This window comes from Haliotis cracherodii, unplaced genomic scaffold, assembly GCF_022045235.1.
Source record: "Haliotis cracherodii isolate W230 unplaced genomic scaffold, xgHalCrac1.p SCAF_11, whole genome shotgun sequence".
NCBI lineage: Eukaryota > Metazoa > Mollusca > Gastropoda > Lepetellida > Haliotidae > Haliotis > Haliotis cracherodii.
Window position 1 is genome coordinate 34609009 of NW_027266266.1, and position 20721 is coordinate 34629729.

The 20721-nt window shown below is 37.2% G+C and overlaps 1 protein-coding gene across 1 annotated transcript in view; it reads left to right on the top strand.

Annotated features, from left to right (window-relative positions):
- The window catches only part of LOC139456425 (probable ATP-dependent RNA helicase DHX37), a 60211-nt gene that overhangs the window by 1228 nt on the left and 38262 nt on the right, over window positions 1–20721 (top strand). The window contains exon 3 of the mRNA XM_071238131.1: window positions 19395–19495. Coding sequence (XP_071094232.1) covers window positions 19395–19495 — 101 coding nt within the window. The remainder of the gene's footprint in view (window positions 1–19394; window positions 19496–20721) is intronic.

Genomic DNA, 20721 nt, shown 5'->3' on the forward strand with positions numbered 1-20721 from the left:
AAAATGCCACTTATTATATATTTCTACATGCACCAAGTTCGTGTCAACATATTATAGATTTGTGACTGACTTACAAGCAGGTTTTCTCGATCGAAGACTGTACAATTTTTTAACCATTCTACATTGATTGCTATTCCTAGTGTCATGTGTAATTATCCCCCGCCGCGCGAAAGCGCGAAGCGGGGGATATAGTATTCACGACCGTCCGTACGTCCGTCCGTACGTCCCACCTGTTTGTTGCCGCGATATCTCAAGAACTAAACTCTGGATTGTCTTCATATTTGGAACTATGGTGTATATACAGACTCCGCAGACACCAGTCGGTTTTGGTGACCTTGACCCCATTTTCAAGGTCACAGCAGGCATATCTGCTTTTGGAGTTGGAAAACGGTTTTGCCGCAATATCTCAAGAACTAATCTCTGGAATGTCTTCATATTTGGAACTATGGTGTATATACAGACTCCGCAGACACCAGTCGGTTTTGGTGACCTTGACCCCATTTTCAAGGTCACAGCAGGCATATCTGCTTTTGGAGTTGGAAAACGGTGTTGCCGCAATATCTCAAGAACTAATCTCTGGATTGTCTTCATATTTGGAACTATGGTGTATATACAGACTCCGCAGACACCAGTCGGTTTTGGTGACCTTGATCCCATTTTCAAGGTCACAGCAGGCAAATCTGCTTTTGGAGTTAGAAAACAGTGTTGCCGCGATATCTCAAGAACTAATCGCTGGATTGTCTTCATATTTGGAACTATGGTGTATATACAGACACCGCATACACCTGTCAGATTTGGTCACCTTGATCCCATTTTCAAGGTCACAGCAGGCAAATCTGTTTTTGGAGTTGGAAAACGGTGTTGCCACAATATCTCAAGAACTAATCGCTGGATTGTCTTCATATTTGGTACTATGGTGTACAGGCGGGGGATATTTCGTCACTCTGTGACAAATACTTGTTTGTCATTGATCTTTGGGCTTGACATCATCACACTGAAGGGAATAGACTATTATGTGCACATATACCTGTGATGATTTACTGCAATATGTTATTATCCCCTGCCACGAAGTAGAAGGGGATATGTAGGAATGGGTGCTGTCTGTCTGTCCATCCGTCACGTTTCATTTCTGGAGCAGAGCTAAAAAACCATGAGAGATATCTTAACCTAACTTAGCACATAGATAGGTCTAGTGGTGAACTGGTGCCTTCTGATAGTTTGGGATTTTTTTAAAATGTATTTTTCGAGTTTCCATGTGAATGACTTTGACTTACACAGTAGTATAAGTAATGACAGTTCTGCCGCAACTCCACTGGAGACAGATTTATATACCTATACTGCTACTACAGAGGGAATTTTTTATGCAAAAATGATGATGCGATTCAACGATCGTCATGAATCGTATCAAAAGAATCATCAATATTAATTAATAATGGATAAAATTTACTATAGCCCACGAGGATATTGGAAAGGTATAGGAGCAATACAAAAATTAGCCACTGAAGCTAAGGTATCTAAAGATGTGGCCAAGGATTGGCTAAACAAACAAGCAATGTGGCAAATATACTTACCGGCGCCGCATTATATCCCGAGGTCATCAGGCTGACCTCTTGTTTCTTCCCCATGGTAATGTAAGACCCAAAATATATGAATATGCTTTAACCGTAGTGGATGTGGCTAGTCGCTACAAGGAGGCTGAACCATTAACCTCGAAAGATTCAACAGAAGTAGCCGCTTATATAAACGCGGACCACTAAAATGGCCCAAGTTATAGCAGGTAGATCCTGGTCGCAAGTTTATGGGATCAGTAGCTAAACTATTAACAAAGCACGATGTTGAAATCAGGCCAACCGTAGTCAAGCTATCATTAAAAGATTTAACCGGACATTAGCGGAACGTTTGTTTGGATATCAGTATGGGATTGAAATGAAATCGGAATGATTAAGATCAACCGAATGGGTTACATGATTATCAGCTGTTGTATCAGCTCGGAATAATGAAGTAACGAGATTAATCGGGAACAAAACCATCCGATGCGATTAAAATGAAATCTGTGACTTCCAAATCTTCAACACCGAGGAGAGGCAAAGAACAAAAACTTCTGGATAGAGTAAGTGTAAGATATTTATACCAGCCCAGTGAACTCGAAGGAGGCCTACGTCGTGCAACCGATCCGATTTGGTCCCTTAAGACATATAACATTAGTCGGTTGGTTATGAAAGAAGGAGAGCCCATTCTTTATTATCTTAAAGATGGACCGGGCAAGGCATTTGTACGAGAAGAGTTGTTCATAGTTCGGACTGTTCCCAACAATACAGTATTACCACCATAACCAGAAGCATAGGTAGTTACACCATCCTTATCAATCCATCTCTTTGTATCAAAGGGGGATAATGATGTCTTGTTCATTCTTAATCCATATATCCTGTGATTAACACTTCTTAAAGTGTTCATCTCGTGTTTGAATGTTCTACCATTGAATAATGCTTCTTTATACTGTTCGTGTTTGATATGCTTTATCACAACATACTTCTTAACACCCTTAGCTTTTCTTATCTCTCTATTAACAGTCTTCTTTATAGAATAGTCTTAATCTGACATACTCCGCTATAGGAGTCCCAGCACATTCATCCTTCATCTTACCTAACACCTTTAAATTTACTACACTGTGCAGTGGATTATCTTTTGGGTAATCGCTCGTGTCATACATATCTATTTTTTCTGCCATATCTTTATATACATCCTCGGTTTGTATTTCCATCAGCAAAGGATCAGTATCCATGGTATCGGTATATATAACACCTCGCATCTATCACCGTATTGCTTCTTAAGTTTTTGTAATAAAAGTCATACATAAGTGTTTTGACAAGTCAAGAATACTCATACCAACGTACACCCGTCTGTTGAATTTTATATTACTCTTCTGCATATGTAGTGCAGCTAAGTCGTTATCAAATATGTTGCTTCTGTTAAAAGCCAGACTGGCTATAAGTTTCTTGAGTCTTTCTTCCTCATTACATCTGACTAATTTAACATCAACACGCTTCCTTAGTTTCTCCATAGTTTTACCAAATACTGAGTTATTCATGAGCTTATATAGGTTCTTTTCAAAATCGCTGGTAGACATCTTTCTTAAATCTGTGTTCAGCTTTGATCAAACTTTAGAACTCTGTGTATTTTCTTTATTTTCGTGCCCAAGGATAGATATAACTGGAGATTTCTGTAGTGAACTATATATTTTGTCTTATCCATCAAATTTGGTACGAGTTTTTCTACGTTAGCTAACCTACTATTACCCATCAAGGAGTGTTGATATTCCGACATCCAATCTTTATTAACCATTAATCTTTTGGGAGCTAGCAGATAACTGTTATGGTCTTTGTGCAACTCTTTTGGATATACCAAGTCAGCTTCTAGTATGTACCCTTTATTCATATCGGAATCTGTGGGGATATCATTCACGTCAACCCACTCAAAACCACCCGTGGGTAAAGGTTGACTCATAGCCCATCTGTAGAAATTGTTGGCGTCGAGATATTATTTATTATTAGCCTTAGAATACCTTTTTGCTGTCATTGATATACCACCCCTTAATCCTTTCTCAACAAACAAGTGCATATCGTAATCGGAGAGTAATTTTAGTCCTACACCGGTTTGCTTCAACAATGCATCCCACGAGAGTCCGAGACTGGAATAGTACCATGCCGGGTCCAAGCCGTATAATTTTAAACATGTCTTTCTAAATATCTCAAATATATCGGCGAGTAACAGTACATCGGTTTTTAAGTACAGATCGTGATAATCACCAAAATTCTTACAACCTAATTTATCCCACACCGTCAGAGCGTGTTCATAAATGGCATTGGTTATTTTAGATTCTGTTAAGTTACTATAGTATGATTCAAGGGGTGGTGATTTAGTTTCGTCAAATCTAGGCCAATCATCAATATATTCATAAGGATATACGCCTTTTCTCAACAACAAATGACGAGTTATCTGATCAGTATATTGATTTGTTATTGCAAAGTCATCGGGATTGTTCGCATTAGCTAAATTGTCCAGGGAAGCTAACAGAAACTGTACAGAGTCTATGAATCTAAGCCCATTACTTTGCGTTATTCTAGATTTCCCATCCTTGTCCGTATAAGGCTGAAAAAAAAGAAAAAATTGGTTCTAAGGCAATAGCTTTTGAAAATATCGGGCGGGCGGGCGGCCCTTTTTTTTGGTTGTGTACACACTAGTAAGAATCCAAATCCGTATATTGCTGTGTATAAGGCGAGTTTTACATAACTAGAATTAGGAGGCTTTCAAGGTATATGTGTGTGTGGGGGGTGTGTGTGTGTGTGTGTTGGTAATCTATTTAATAATTTTATTCAACATTTCATTCAATATTGTTTCAATTCATTTCGGCAAAATCGTATGTGAAGTGATCGGAAGATCGCACAACTCACTGTTACTTACAGCAACCACGGTCATATTACCGCTATTGATGCCTTGAAATGAACTTTAGTGGATAGAGAATGGATATACATATATCATAAGTGCCATACACTGAATCGCTGAAAGTCATACTTGTTGTAGTTTGACTATTATATGTCAACATTAAGTTTTTGCAATCGCGGGTGCATGGACGGTGATTGGTCAAATTCTTCCATTCAAAAACATTTCTGGCAATGGCGATCAGCTGAACCCAAGTGCTACGCTTATGGTTAATAATTTATTTCACACATATATAGTAAAGCTGCAACTACACATGATATTGGAATAAATTATTCCTGACAAAATAATAGTTTCAGATACAATTCTTTCCCTCATTGTATAAAAATTCTTTAAAGTTATATTATTGGCCGAATCACCGGTAGATTCCGAGAAAAGTGTATACAGCTGAATGCTACTTCCGGCTTAGTTTACGAGACAAGACACACGGTAATCTTAATCTCTGCATATAAAACAATGCCAATCAGAATAGGAAATACAATTTAATCGGCTAATCATTATGTTTAGTGATGTTTTATATCAAATTTCAAATTTGTATTGACCAAGTTTAATTGATATAATCTGTTCCGTTTCTCTGAATTCGCTGAAGGGCTACGATATAAAAAAAAAATTCTGCGGAAGACAAACACATTTATATTGCAAATGTAGAGATTTTGTATGCACTAGTGATGTGCTATATTCCGATTCGCTTTATAGCCGGGGTATATAAATTAGCATCGATTTCCCGCTTATTTTACGAGACAAATAACCTCTGCATTGTCCCTCATACAGTACACAAATACCATTGAATTTGTATTTGAATACCATCATCATGTCTAGTGATGTTGTATTGCTTATTTAATGTTTTCATTGACCAAATTTACAAACAGCAAAGCGAGCACACAAACTCCTATTGCCGCCATGACCATAACACACGAGATGCGCTGTAAAGCAGTACGCATGAAAAGGGAAGTAACTGCATGTTTTGTTGGATCGCTTCGTTTTTAAGTAATTTGTAGCATTTCACAGTTGAAATCGTGCGTTCAAGACGTCGAACATTTAAGGATTTTTTTTTTTTAAATGGAAATAAAAACAAAACGTGCGGCAGACTTTATGATGATGCGTCGGTGCCCGAGAACCAAGAATATTAATTTTTTTAGCCTAATGTATAGTTTTAGTCAACGAGAATGAGATATATTTTTCCATATTATTAGGAATCCACGTTAAGCCACCATCGGTCTTTGAGATAGCTTGCATAATGAGATGAGAATCATATCCTCTAGGCGACAATTTTTTTATTTCTTGGTTTACGGATGCGCCGCTCTTTCAAAGTCAAAATGTTAAAAAAAAAAAAAAATGAAAATAACCCTTTTTTTTTATTACCGCCGATCTTTTCGACAAAAAGTTCAAACAAAAAAAGATTTCATTCCCTTGACGAGCGTAAAGCAAAGGGAAGTCACTCTGATATTTCTTGCTGGGATCCTTCTCTAATACCATCAAAGCTTGTCAACGCAAAGTGCAGTGGTGACCTGTTTAACTATTTCAACACTGTTGGCCGTTCAAAGCCACAAGTCACACCGCACGGTAGACCGTCCAAGTCACGTCAAAATAGTTTATAATTACATTAACCTACTTGTCATATCATTCATTTATTAAATCTATCACATTTCACAATGTCTGAAATACGTATTCCATTTGATTTTATCATTTTTTCATCTAGAGATTAAAAATGTATTCACTAGACGCTATTTCCCGCAATGTTATTGAAAATAAAATTCTCGGACACACTTCGACAACGGGTCCTCATCGAACATGTCAAACAGCAAAATAAAAACTTTTCACGTGCTGAAATGTATTTATTTACAAAGTAATAAAATCTCCAAAAATATACCTATAAACGTTGCCAAACTGACATCTTAGTTATTATTTCCAACTTTTCGTGCGATCACATGTAATCGTCAGTCAAATGACATCTCGCCTTTCGTCGCCTCGATTTCTCGGCTCGGACACGATGTCTTAATGCCAAAATATATGCATAAGAAATCTTTGTCACAGCTCGTTACTTAGCACTATGCATCCATAAAGTTCCATATTTATAATATAGATCGCGATTTCATGCTTAAACGTCCAGAATAACATGATTTAACCCAAACCTTTCGCCAAAGTCTGAAAATTACCGTTGCTGTAATTTGATTGGCTGCCTTAGGTCACGTGCTTAAATTTGACGAATCACGAACCTTGTAGCAGATTTTGTCGGTGAAACAATCTATAAGTTTTTTTAATGTATACTGACATGGCAGCCTTTGACCCATGTGTTATTCATACTAAGCTTTGAAAACGGAGGTATTTCCTCATGTTAGTGAGCGGACAGCCACTATCATCGGGAAATGGATGATGACAGATATCATTTGTAATTCTTTTTAAAATAATTTTCCAACAATGTAAACAAATGAAAATAAAAAAGAAATGGGTAAGTGGATTTTATGAATTCTTATATTTGCCGAAAAAATCGTTAAATTTGCGCTTCATTGGTCCTTAATCTGGACGTTATGAATGTTTTAGCTTACATTATTTTTATTTAAATCGAAATTAATTTCATTGTTAATGAATTATTTAAATAATGTAATACACATAACTTTCATATTTATAAACAATAGGATTAATTAGACCTTTCAAATAGTGTATGGCCAAACATGTAGTAGCAAAGATGTTAATTTCAGCAGATTATTTCCTTGATAAATGTTGGCTTCATCTATCACACAACAGTCTCTGGGAACTTGGTGTCACAGCAGTAATCTTCTGGTTGGCTGGTGTTGAAAGAGTTAAACGTTGCCCATGCATTTGCTGCCAAAATAGCAGCGTCTTTCATGCATTTCCACCCATGACATGAATATTGTTATGTTGCCATTTGTGCACAAGCTGAGTGCCAGGGATATAATAAAATGTTCTTGAAAAATTGAGTTATTTTACTTTTGTTATACCAGGATATTTTTTTTCATACCTACCTAACATTTTAGGACAAAATACAAGTAGAAAAATGTGAGAGGCTTTTGAAATGAGTTTGAAATCCGTAAACCAAGAAATAAAAAAAGTGTCGCCCTCAGGTTGTGAAACACAATGGGGATGGGTATTGTTTGAGAATTCATTTTTAGTTTCAAGTTACTCTGGTTATGCGCCAATAATTACCCGTGATGTGGCAATGATCTCTTACAGAATCCCCATTCAGGGGTTTATTCAAATCGTTGACTTCTTATAAGCACTCCAATCATCCCTCGTCATACACATGGGTTTCTTACGCAATATATTTTCCCTGATTATTCTCTCTTTATTTTGTAGATATTCTAGGAACTTTTCCGCTGCATCGGGACCTCTGTAAATCACGTTTTCCCATCATTCCTTACAACTATATACCCAAACCCACAAGGAACATGTTCTTGAGTTTTGTATGTAAAACTACATTCAGTATTGTGTTGGGTATTTTCTATAGGGTTGATAAGTGCTTCGAAGTCAGTGTAAATTATGTACGGTACAGGCATTTGATTTCAAAATGTTCAAATTTTAGTATTTTTTTTCCCTCTTTAGGCATATCGATCCTGATAGCAGTCTGTCCAACACCTCTGCAGTCGTCTTTATGCGCTTCTAAGAAGATCTTGTCTGCTGTACCCATGCAGGCTTCTTTCGCAGAAATATTTTTTTCATTCATGTTTTGTTTGATCGCATAATAGCCTTGTTAAAACTCTTTATCCACGTATAATGATATTTACCATCTTTTTCGATCAGAAATGAATTCATTCTGGGAATATGTTCTGGAGCGGAACTTATCCTGTGTACAACAATTCCTTTAGGAGAATGTCCAAAAAAACATTTATAGCTAAATCATTTGCGAGATTGGTGTAGGTTCATCTATACCATCAAGGTTGAGTCCGTCGTTTTGGGGATAGCTAGGTCTTTTTGCAATTTTAGAATCTGCAATGCAGATCTTATCATCATTCTGAAACAGTCATTGCCTTTATTTTTTACATTAATTATGGCTTTTTTCTTTTTATAATACGAGGGTAAATCTATATAAGATCCACCTTTGAAAGGCATATAATTTGCTATGTCTAAATATAAACTATGGATTCTATCCACACCCTAACCCGAACCTCTATTAGTCCAGTGTTCTAAAGTTTCTAATGATGCACTTATAGAATCAGATTCAGTTATAACTTCTTGGTTGCTCCGGAAATAAGGTTCGGTATATTCAGCGTCATTTTTACTCAATGACATTTTAACTGTTAGCTGGTATTTTATACTATTTAAATCGTCTAAATCCTTGTTAATTTTGCTCGATACGATGGGCTTAACAGCATTAACATCCATTTTGGAATTAATATCCATCTTCCAACCTCTGAGATATTTACCAACGTCGGCTGTGGGTACAAATCTTACCTCAACCGGTTGATTTTTATCAACATCAACATTCAGTAAATCAATCAATTCAGCTTTTCTCATTCGAGAATAATCTCTCAGCCCACCTTTTTTTCGCTTGAGCTTTGAGTTCGCTAACAATCTGGGGTTTGTTGTATTCCAAACCTAGTAAATCAATCAATTCAGCTTTTTTCATTCGAGAATAACCTCTCAGCCCACTTTTTTTTGCTTGAGCTTTGAGTTCTCCAACAGTCTGGGGTTTGTTGTATTCCAAACCGAGGTAAATCAATCAATTTTTCTCATTCGAGAATAACCTCTCAGCCAACTTTTTTTGCTTGAGCTTTGACTTCTCTAACAGTCTGGGGTTTGTTGTATTCTAAACCAAGTAAATCAATTAATTCAGCTATTCTCACTCGAGAATAACCTCTCAGCCCACTTTTTTTTACTTGAGCTTTGATTTCTCTAACAGTCTGGGGTTTGTTGTATTCTAAACCAAGTAAATCAATTAATTCAGCTATTCTCATTCGAGAATAACCTCTCAGCCCACTTTTTTTTACTTGAGCTTTGATTTCTCTAACAGTCTGGGGATTGTTGTATTCCAAACCGAGTAAATCAATCAATTCAGCTTTTCTCTTTCAAGAATAACCTCTCAGCTCACTTTTTTTTGCTTGAGCTTTGAGTTCTCTAACAGTCTGGGGATTGTTGTATTCCAAACCGAGTAAATCAATCAATTCAGCTTTTCTCATTCGAGAATAACCACGTAGATCACGTTGTTTTGCCAAAGCCTTCAACTCTCTGACAAAAACCATTGTGATGTAATGGTATGTGCAAAATGAGTCAAATGTCTAAATGGTTATATTTTCATATGTCTAAATACGTATTCCCCCCAACCTATTCCTCTCTTTGATGTAATCTCTCTTCCTAGCATAAATAATCTGCTTCCTGACCCTATCAGCGCTGTGTTTCTTACATAAACAATAATGACCTTTGACCCCTTTCCCACATACAGAACATGTATAATTCACATTTCCTTGTCTGATGTAAAAAGCATGAATTCCGCAATATATACCAACGCAACATCTGTTGCATTGAATTGGTTTACCCATGAGTGTAAATCTACACAAATTCATGGTTATACACCTATCATATCATTTGTCTAAATGCAAATCACACCTCCACTTGGTGGGTGAGTCATTGCTCAGCTGATACGTAATAGATCATAGCTTCTGCGTAATTGTGTAGGTAAAAATAGACCGGTCATGGTGTCATAGCTGATAAGATTCAACCTGACATAGAGCATAATAGATCATAGCTTATGCATAATAATGTAGCTAAATATAGACACACCAGTCAACCCAAAAACTATAAACGCTATCTCATGGTTTTTCTGAGCCTCTGACGGTGTATAAAACTGAGAGTGTTGGCCTTGGCATTGGGTCAAGTGTCTTTATGTAAACAAGGAAGTATTCATGCATGGCAGATTCAACATCCTTTTCCCTCGTGGTAGAAAATAAAAAATTACTCCCCGAAAAAGCTAGAGCATTAACAAAAGCTCCACCGACCATCATCGCAATTGATGCCAGGCTGTGTTCAATAATACTACAGTGATCCCTCGCTATTGGGCTCTTCGATAAAGCGCTACCTCGGCTACTACGCGCGGTATCGCATGGCTCCCAAAATTTATGTACACTTTTTAATACTGAGAGTTTTACACAGCCGTGATTGTATTGTTGTTCGTTGTTCATTTGCACATAACGCTTCTCATTGCATTATCAACCGTTTATCGCTGAATGGAGTTCTTATAATCTGTTTGAAAACATCCGCGGCAAGTCCCGGAAATACGATTGTTCTACTTGTTAACTTTTCACACTATACATCCTTTGATCTTAGAAGCGCTAGCATGCAATAAAAGAGAACCACAAGTGAAGTTTATTTTCTTAATTAGTGGGCAATCCAATTTGAGGCGACACTGTCAACTCACATGTAGTTGCTGTCACAACACGGCGGTCATTCCTTTTGATTCGGATCAAGTAACCGTATCAAACCAATTAATCTGGCTTGAATGTGTATCTATATTTGCATGAATGAATGTGTATGAATGCGCGTAGTGCTGGTCAAAACTCTTGTTTTCCGTATTTTAAGCAACATCACCAATCAATGCCACTGAATCACTCTGTACTTGTGTAATGAATTGTGATTGGCTCTTCAGTCTGTTACTACCATTATTGATCGATATTTTCATGTAAGTAGACTACATTCACATTGAATGTGACAGTTAAGGCTTGTAAATAATAACAAACGAGGAAAACATAATCATGATAATGGATATATATTTTTACACTATGAACGGTAAACAACTTGTATCATTGCAATGTGCGAGACAAGGCGAAGATCGTGAGATTGGCCAAGTGCGCTCCCCTCCCCTCGGCCTCGGTTAAACGGCTCATCGTCTATAACGCCCACCAATTATTTGGACCCCATTGGTAGCGTTGTAGCGAAGGACCACTGTATATATAAAATATTCAAATGTTTAATTACCTCATAATGTCTTCTGGGATAAGCCCTTGTTTGATTAGCATATCTTACATACATCTAGGACCATCATACCCATATCATAACCATTAAAATCTAGCTTGGGTGGTATGGCTTTAGCAATCAATGGCCAAGCCGCTGACAACCGCTGAATGATACGTTGCTTTTACCAACATTTTACCGTCTGTAACTGGAGTAGTCATTGCTCTATAACATTACATGAGGGCTTAACTCTAATTGAACCTCATCTAATTTTTGAACATGTGGTGCTTTCTCTTCTCCGGTCATATAAAACCATACCGCTGCTATAGCAACAACTCTTAGTACATAGGGAGCCCAAGTTTTAATTGGGCTATGTTCAGTGTTTGAACTGTAGGCCTTTGCCTTCCTCGCTAGTGCACCCTTCCTACCAGCTGCGACTTTTTGAGGATTCTTTTTGATCGCTTGTGGTGATTGTGCAATCGGTGTTTCCACAATCACTTGTGTTTCCTCGTTCACTTGTTGTATTTCCGTCTCCATTATTAGTAAGTGGGCACGTATGTTTAAATTGACAATACCTAGCTGTTATTAAAGCGATTTTTCGAAGCAGAACATTGGTATCTATGATAAAACTCACAGCTTACTGCGCTTATAGCGTGTGCAAAGAATGGGTCTTTCTCTAGAAATTCGCATAAATACACGAAGAAACGTACTAGCTACAACTGTCTCCATTATTAGTAAGTGGGCACGTATGTTTAAATTGACAATACCTAGCTGTTATTAAAGCGATTTTTCGAAGCAGAACATTGGTATCTATGATAAAACTCACAGCTTACTGCGCTTATAGCGTGTGCAAAGAATGGGTCTTTCTCTAGAAATTCGCATAAATACACGAAGAAACGTACTAGCTACAACATAGCCGAACATATTGTTTTAGTTTTAGTCATGGTAGCTCCCAGTCTAGAACATTTTCCACCGGCTACCAAAGCCGTGAGTCTTTCTCTATGTTCATCTCTATGTTATCTGTAACTACAGGCTCATCTTGGAGCAGTTGTTCGATAAGTTCACCGCATTCCGAAGTGTCCATCCCAGAATTGAAAATCAAGGGGGGACTTGTCTTTTTAAGAACATCTATTTTGATTTAAAAAGTCTGTAATATTTTGTTTTTGTGCGACATTTTCACTATTCAAAAGATCGTCTGCAATGACAGTCGGCGATTCATATTGTGTGATTTCAGAAACGAAACTAAAACGAACTAAAATGCTCAAAAATATTTTCAGAACTATTCAAGATAGAATATTTATTGTCTTTTAACATCTTGTCAGAGGTTTTTGATTACTAAACAACAAAATACAACATAATTTTGATCAAAGTTTTGATACGCTTTTTACTAAATTAAATTAAATTTTGTTTCCCATGCAAATCCTGTCCATAATTTATTCAGCAACCCAAGGGACGTAACTCGTGTTCGATCTTCCGGTTATTATCGATCGGTCTTCGACAGTTGTTTACAATGTTTGCTGTGAACTGTCTTTCTTCGTTAATTGAGTAAAGATTGAGTGAGTATTGAATCTAAAGGTAGGGATAAACAGCTGATAAAGTAAGTGACTGTTCAAGAGAGTTTTTTATGAGAGACGATTTGATATTTTTAGCGTGAATCGCGCGGTCTGGGTTGGACACTGATTCCATAATGTTATACCTAAGGAGATATTTAAGTCTAACGCAATAAAATATTGCATATCAAATACAGCCCGAAATAATAAACTGTTGCGAAAGAATGAGTATTTCTAACCACATTATTACATAAACACCGCTAATGTTCAATTCATTGCATTTTTTGCTATAATTTGCTATATTTTTGGAAATTTTGCTATATTTTTGCCAAATTTTGGAATGTTTTTGCTCAGCAGTTGCTATATTTTCCTATATTTTTGCTCAGCCGTTGCTATATTTTGCTCAGAAGTTGCTATATTTGCTCAGCAGTTGCTATATTTTTGCTACAATTTTGCTATTTTTGCTATTTTTGCTTTTTTTGCTAAGCAATTGCATAATCAGCTGGTTGATCAGTTTTTAATACAAATTTTCAGTGCTTCGTTTCCGCTAACAGTTTACTAACTTTATCTCACTCGAGCTTGGTAGAAATAACATCATTTTCTCGTAGACATTCCTCATATGAATCTGGGTCTTGGCAATGAAACAGGGCTACCCATTTGGTCTGCTCTCGGAGATCTTTCAGAACAGAATTGTATTTTTGAAGAAGTACCCAAATGCTAGGCTCCATATGCCGTCCGGATAATGCTAAATATGAAAGCATATCTTTCTTTTTGGTAAGTTCTTTACTCGCACTGCAGTCATATATTATGAAAAGGGTTGATTCGCCTTTGTATTTTTCGTGACATACTCGTAAACAGTCTTGTAAATGATCGCCTGGATCAACTTTGTACACCCCGGGATAATTCATTACCCAATCTCTCGATAGGTATGTTTTATTAACATTAATAGTCGGGCACAGTATACTAATATGACCGAAAACATTCCGATAATGACTTCGTAAAATATCTAGACTAAGAGCTGTTTTTCCGCAACCCGTTTTCCCGCAGATGACAGCGCAGTGCTGTTCTTTAGGTAAAAGATTATTAATAGATCGCTTGCACGAATATTCCATTCTGTATATTAAGTTGCGCGTCCATAATCACGTACAAATATATGTTTAATTTACCAGCCGCTTTGAAGAGCTTCGTTTTCTGTATAGTAACACCCTCACTGGCATTTTCTATTCTCAGCCCACTACCGTTTTGTTCGTCATCATCTGTGGTTCGCATGTGGAGCCATAGCGCAATCTTCGTGGTAAGGAATTCAGCCAGTGATACATCCCAGAGAGACAAATCTTTCACAACCGCGTTAACTTCTGGGCTTCGTTTTATAGAAGGGAGTTTTTTAATCTCATCCCACTGTTGATATGCTCGCATGCCTTGACTATATAGTTGAATAGGCACACCCTCGAGTCAATTTTACTTTTGTAATCTTGGGATTGTAGAACTTCTCTGTATCTCTTTGAAATGCTTCAGAAGGGTCCTCGAACAACATTAAAATACTCTTTACAATCCCCCATTACAGGTACCACCATCCTCGGGGCGCAGTATTAGGGAATTACAAGGCCTTGACAAGGCGATTCAAACAATGCGAGGAGAACTCATCAATAATACAGCCAAGCTATCTGAACTTGACAAGCACATAGCTTATGAGAAAACAAAACTTGAACAGGCGGGCGATGAATTCAGTAGACGCCGCATTGCTGAAAGATTGCATAACTTAGAAGACAAAAGATCGCCCCGACTTGATGCAGCATCCACTAATAGAGAGGCACTTCCTTCACAAATCGAATTCGAGAAACTCAATGAAGATACTACACTGGCCGATTAAATTAAAACATTGTTCAGAGAACAGGGGATAACCATTGCCAGTATTTTAACCGCATTGGGATTTATTATATCGACTTTGACTCTCACGTTAACTGGTGGAGTTGGACCGCCCGCACCACCCACTGATAAAAATGGTGTAAAAGAGTGGATAAAAAAGCATTTAGAAGCACTGGGAAAGCTCACTGGGAAAGCCGCATCTGCACTTCCCGGTATGATAGGGAGTATTGTTTCCTGGCTCTTGGCCGCCACTTGGCTTTGTCAAAATTTGTGGGCACTGATCGTAGCAATTGCCGGGCTGTTGTACTTATCTGTTAAAGGCTATTTATACAAATCATGAGTAAACCAGCCGTGACTCCACCAACTATAAGCACTGTTTTTTCATCGATATGTTGTTGATTTTAAGCTGCAATATGTGGCGGCACTTGTGGTTGTGCGTCAGTAGATGGCTGTTTCAGTGTCTGCGGCTTGACTATTCCCGTTTCGCCTGTTTGTTTGCATTATTAATTCTGTGTTAATATCTGAATTTATACCTGTTTTTTGTTGATCGGTAGCAACCACAATTTTATTATTATAACCGATCACTTGACCGATCTTAAGTTCCATATTACTCTGAGACATATATATAGTCCTGCCCCATAAACATAGTCTACTGAGCGTACTGTAATACATCTTGATAACGCTTTATAGAAGATGGTATGTCAAGTGGTGAATTATTAGCATCCTCCACATTTGTGACAAACTGTTTTTGTGCATCGAGCGCCGTCCAGAACTGATTATTCCCGTTTGCGTTTGCGATTGTGCACCAAGAATTGCCCATACATAAGTTTTAATTGATTCATTAACTCTTATCACTCCTGGGTTAGTAAAATTATTTTCTGTTTTATCATTAAGAAATTCATTCCAAGCGTTTGCGGTATCGTTTAGTTGCACAAATTTTGTAACAATATAAATTAAACCACTCTTAAAACTGATAATATCTCCTCTCCAATCTATACTCGAAAGTTCTCAACAGTGAAACCAATTATGCATTTTAAAATAAAGATCATGTATTCTTACATAAAGTTTGTTTGTCTGTAACAACCTAAATGGATTGAAAGGTTTATGGTGAATTTGTTTAACTAAATCATCACTTTCTTCTTTAACAGTTATTTGTCCATTGTATGGAACCCCTACACCATGGTTAAGTCCTTTAATACGCCAATCTTTACAACTAGAAATACCAAATTCCTGACAAATACGCACATACGCGAACCTATTGTACGGATTATTTGTGGAATTCCATGCTCGACGCTGCGGTAATGGGGCACTAATTTCTTTAAGTATACGCCTAATCTGATGGCACAAGTGAAATGATAAAACAGACTTATTTATTTCAAATCCGGGGGCATAAAGAGATACACCACATCCTGTTGTGGCACACCATATGGCAAAGTTTAACTGGTTTTGCCAAAACTGCATTGGATTGTGGAACCAATTGTGCACCATTTTATCGCTAGTTGCCGTGACCCTGTATTTTTCAAAGATATCAGGGAATTTTAACAAAAAAATTAGCACCAGAGGCACTTACTAAAATCGACTGTTTCTTATGTAAGTTGATTTCATATTTAAGTTATGATATAGTATCTTTGTATATTTAATATGTATGTTACACTCCCGAGAATAACAAATGGCCAGTCTATTCAACTGCTTCATACTATCGATAACTTGGCTGGACAACTTGAAGTCGCCCTTTGCGATGTAACGTATTACCCGCGGTGGACCAATATAAGTTCTGCGAGAGGTAATGATATATTAATACTAGGTGGAAACTGGCACACTATATCTGATGGGTATTACAGCGTATGCTCACTCAATGATGAATTTTTTAAGCCTTTGGGAGCTAATCTCACACAAACTGAGTCGAAGGGGATGCTGATTATAAATAGTGGAGAAAAGGATGTAAGGTTTAACACGGGCTTAGCAATAAATACACTTGTATTACCGAGAGAATTTTTATTACCCCACCAAAGAGTGCATGGAGTTAATTGCCCTTTATAGTTCCCTATAAAGAATTGTGCATCGATCTTGATCAAATCAGTACAAAGGATAATATTCAACTCGAAAGTCCTTCAACTCTGCTAAGAGCTGTTCCAGTCAAAGATGACAAATTCAATAGCGGTAGAACGGAATCTTTTTCATCATTACAATATAAAAAGTTAAAACGGGGTATCATTTCAGACCTCAAAATTTCAGTATTAGATGTAAAACACCTACCTGTACATATAGGATACTTGAGTGTAACGCTCAATATTATATATAATGGTTGATTCATCAGGTCCTGGAATGCATAACCTTAGACAATGTCATACAATTGCGCTTTCCAATCTTTGAGACACAGAAGGATTCGATAAGCCCAGTACCGATGGCAAGTTATACGCTTTACACATACAAGATTATGTATACAAGCAGAAAGAAGTTGTATTGACAGCTAATCTAGGAGATTTAAGTGATGTCGATGTTAGTAGACTCAATAAAAACACTTCATGCAATCTTACTCGCAACAATGATAATAAATTGACTGTGGTAGAAACAAAAATTGAGTGGCTACAGAATATCGTCATTGCTCCACCATATGTGATGATGGGTAAGGCACATCAATTAACTAAGATAATGAACACTGGGATCATACTCGGGGCTTATATCAACGAAAAAGTGTGTTAGTCACTCCGCTGCCAGAAAAACCAGGTCATTTGTTATTGAGTCGTCCAGCATTAAAAAATGTTAGTTTAAATTTGGTTACTGAATTCAGTGATATAAAACAAAACTTGAATGCTATAACTGATCTTTCTACAATTATTATTGAAGTCTTGTTTGGAGATGTACCAGAAGATGCCTTCGAAATATTACCAGGTCTATCAATTAAATGGCTCAAGAAATACGAGCGTCATTTATATGGGAGTACCACCCGTTGCAACCCTTGAGGGGGTCCAAGTTAATAAAAGTGAAAGCATTTCGCTTACTAAGATATTTATAATAATAGATATAATAATATTATTATAATTTACACATATTATACATTTAATAAGGTTGATGTATACTCTCAAACCATTTAAGCAAGATCAATTAAAGACTATTATATGATATACTAATATACATTATGGGTTTATATCCGGTATCTGATCAGTATCTGAACTGTCGATTACATCAAATAAGCGACATAAAACATCGGATAGAGAAGGATAGGGAGTTGAGACTTGGATTGTATAAAAAGTAACGCAGAGCTGTGAATGCTCTCGACGGAGTTGACACTGCGCTTGTAACAGCTGGCATGGGACTCGGTGTAGCCCGTGTTGGTTTATTATCAACTATAATCGCAGCGCCTATCGTACTTGGTATGGAAGTAGCAGCCGATGTCTCAGGACTGGCAGGAATAGCGATAAAAAATTATATATTTTTTTCTCGTAAGTTGCAAAGGAAAGCATTAAAACATGGTAATATTTGGATACTCGCCATGAATAGCATTGAGGATCATATTTCAACAGCACTGGCTGATTGTAAGATATCCGAGGATGAGTTTCGTTTAGTGTCGTCAGAACTCCCCAAATACAATGTAATGAAACAGGAGATTCAGTCCAATTCTCGTAAGACCAGAGGTATTAGCGAAGACGAGAAAAAAAAGTTCAAAGTACAGGGGAGACAACAAGCTCGTCAATTATTCCGTGCCAAAACCAAAGAACTGGTTGGAGATTGAAAATAGATTGTTTGATCACATTGAAACGAATGATTACATATGTATATAATAATGGAGAATTACAATCCAATCAAATGGCGAGAATTACCACAGGGTATATATTATATCAGTGATGTCAAACCAACCAAATACGGTCATCAATTGTTTCTTTCCAATTTCGAAAAAGAGTATACTACAGAGTATGACAATCGTTGAATTGCATCATTATTTTTGCTTAAAAAATTACCTCTGTAGTAGCAGTATTGGGTATAAATCTGGCTCCAGTGGAGTTGCGGCAGAACTGTAATTACTTATACTACTTACACTGAAAATGGCAGAAGTGCCCCTTTCCGGAGCAGATCTTGAAAACCGTACAGTATTTCTTCACCAAACTTTGCACATATATAGGTCTAGTGGTAAATTGGTGGCTTTTGAGAGTTTGAGATTTAAAAAAAATTTATTTTTCGAGTTTCCATAGCAACGACTTGCACGCAACCAGACATGTCATATTGGCAGGGGATATGAGTATTTCATGCTGGTTCATTTTGTGAAAGCAGACAGCTGGCTAACACATGATAAATGTGTCAAACTAGGTCCTTAGTGCATCAATTTCTGCTTTTATGAATGAAAATTGATCATGACAAGCAAACTGAAGAAACAAAAGTCAATAAATCTGGGATTTCATTTTCCTAATTACCACTCTATAGATACAATGATACATAGTTCCTGGGCACCATTTTGAGGGCAGCCTGGTTAAGTATGGTGCAACAAGGTTTTAATGTCAACATGCACCAAGTGCAAGATATATCTATTTCCTTAAATCAAGCCCTGCATGTATAGGAAGTAATGATGTTGGTGTGTTATAGAGGGCGGAGCTGCTGCAGTCGCTGAAAGATGCCCAGGCTTCATCTGAAGAGGCCAAACTCTTCTCTGGCATTGCTGAAGTGTACACACAGAAATTCAAGAAGTAAGATTGTTTATAAGTTGTTTAAAAGCTGAATTCTTGTGTAGAAAGCATTTAACTTTATCCTGTTTAAACAGTTCATGATGGGTATGTTTATAATTCTTTAGTAGATGTTGGTAGTCATTTTATTCAGTTATGTGGTTTTAAAAAACTGTCAAGATACTTACAAGGGTAGCCACCTTTCCACACACCACGTGAGTCTCTGTGGAGTACTATAGGCGTATTCAGATCCATGTCTAGGTCATCACAGCATGCATGTAAGTCACAAGCTTCAGGAAATCACAGCCAATTCATTTCTCACAAGTCCAATCACTTGTCAGTTTTAAACACTGTTAGATCTTGTCTCAGCAGTTTGAACATGTTAATAGCCCAAATAAACTATAGTGTGAACCAAGTGAATAGTTGGTTCCAGAAGTATGCTTCTATAAGCTCCTCATGCAATCATTTATTATTATTGGATTCTAATAATGTTGAGTATTTTCAAGAAGTTAATATGATTATCATGATAATGGTACCTGTGCTTATCACAATCCAGCTCATGGAATATTAGGGACGGACCTGATTAGTTGTATGGATTAAGGAAGGGTGATTATTAATCAATCAATGTGACAGGTTTACTGAAGTTCAACCCCTGTAAAAATTCTGCCCAAGTGTTTATTCACATACTCTATTTAACACATGTAAGATTCAGTCTTCAGTCAGCCATATTGTAAAAAATATCAAATCTGCCATGTTCATTGCTCTATCTGAGGCAGTCACTGGTATAGATCTCATCCCATCTACACATTATATCCTCTACTGATATACATTCATAATAGTGGTTGAATGAGCCTCATACATGTATAGGTATTTACAACAAATCGTAGCTCATTTTTAACTTAACTTTTGGCATGTTGGCTCGAAGTTTGTTGTTAAGACAAGGGACAAGGGATGTTCTTAAGTTATCAGGCATTGCTAGTTGTATGTGAAATCGTGTGCAACAAAACACGATGAGTACTTGTCGTATCTCCACTTGTTTCAATAATCAAAGCACAGCACATGTGGTCTATTCTTGGTGTTGTGTATGATGTTCCCCCCACCGTGATATTGCTGGAACATTGCTAAAAGCGGCGTTAACCCATACTCACTCACTCACTCTTGGTGTTGTGTCATTGAACCAGTCAGACAAAGCTTCTGCTGTGAATGTGCCCTGGGTACTTATCCTGACATAATATAATGCTGTGGAGGGT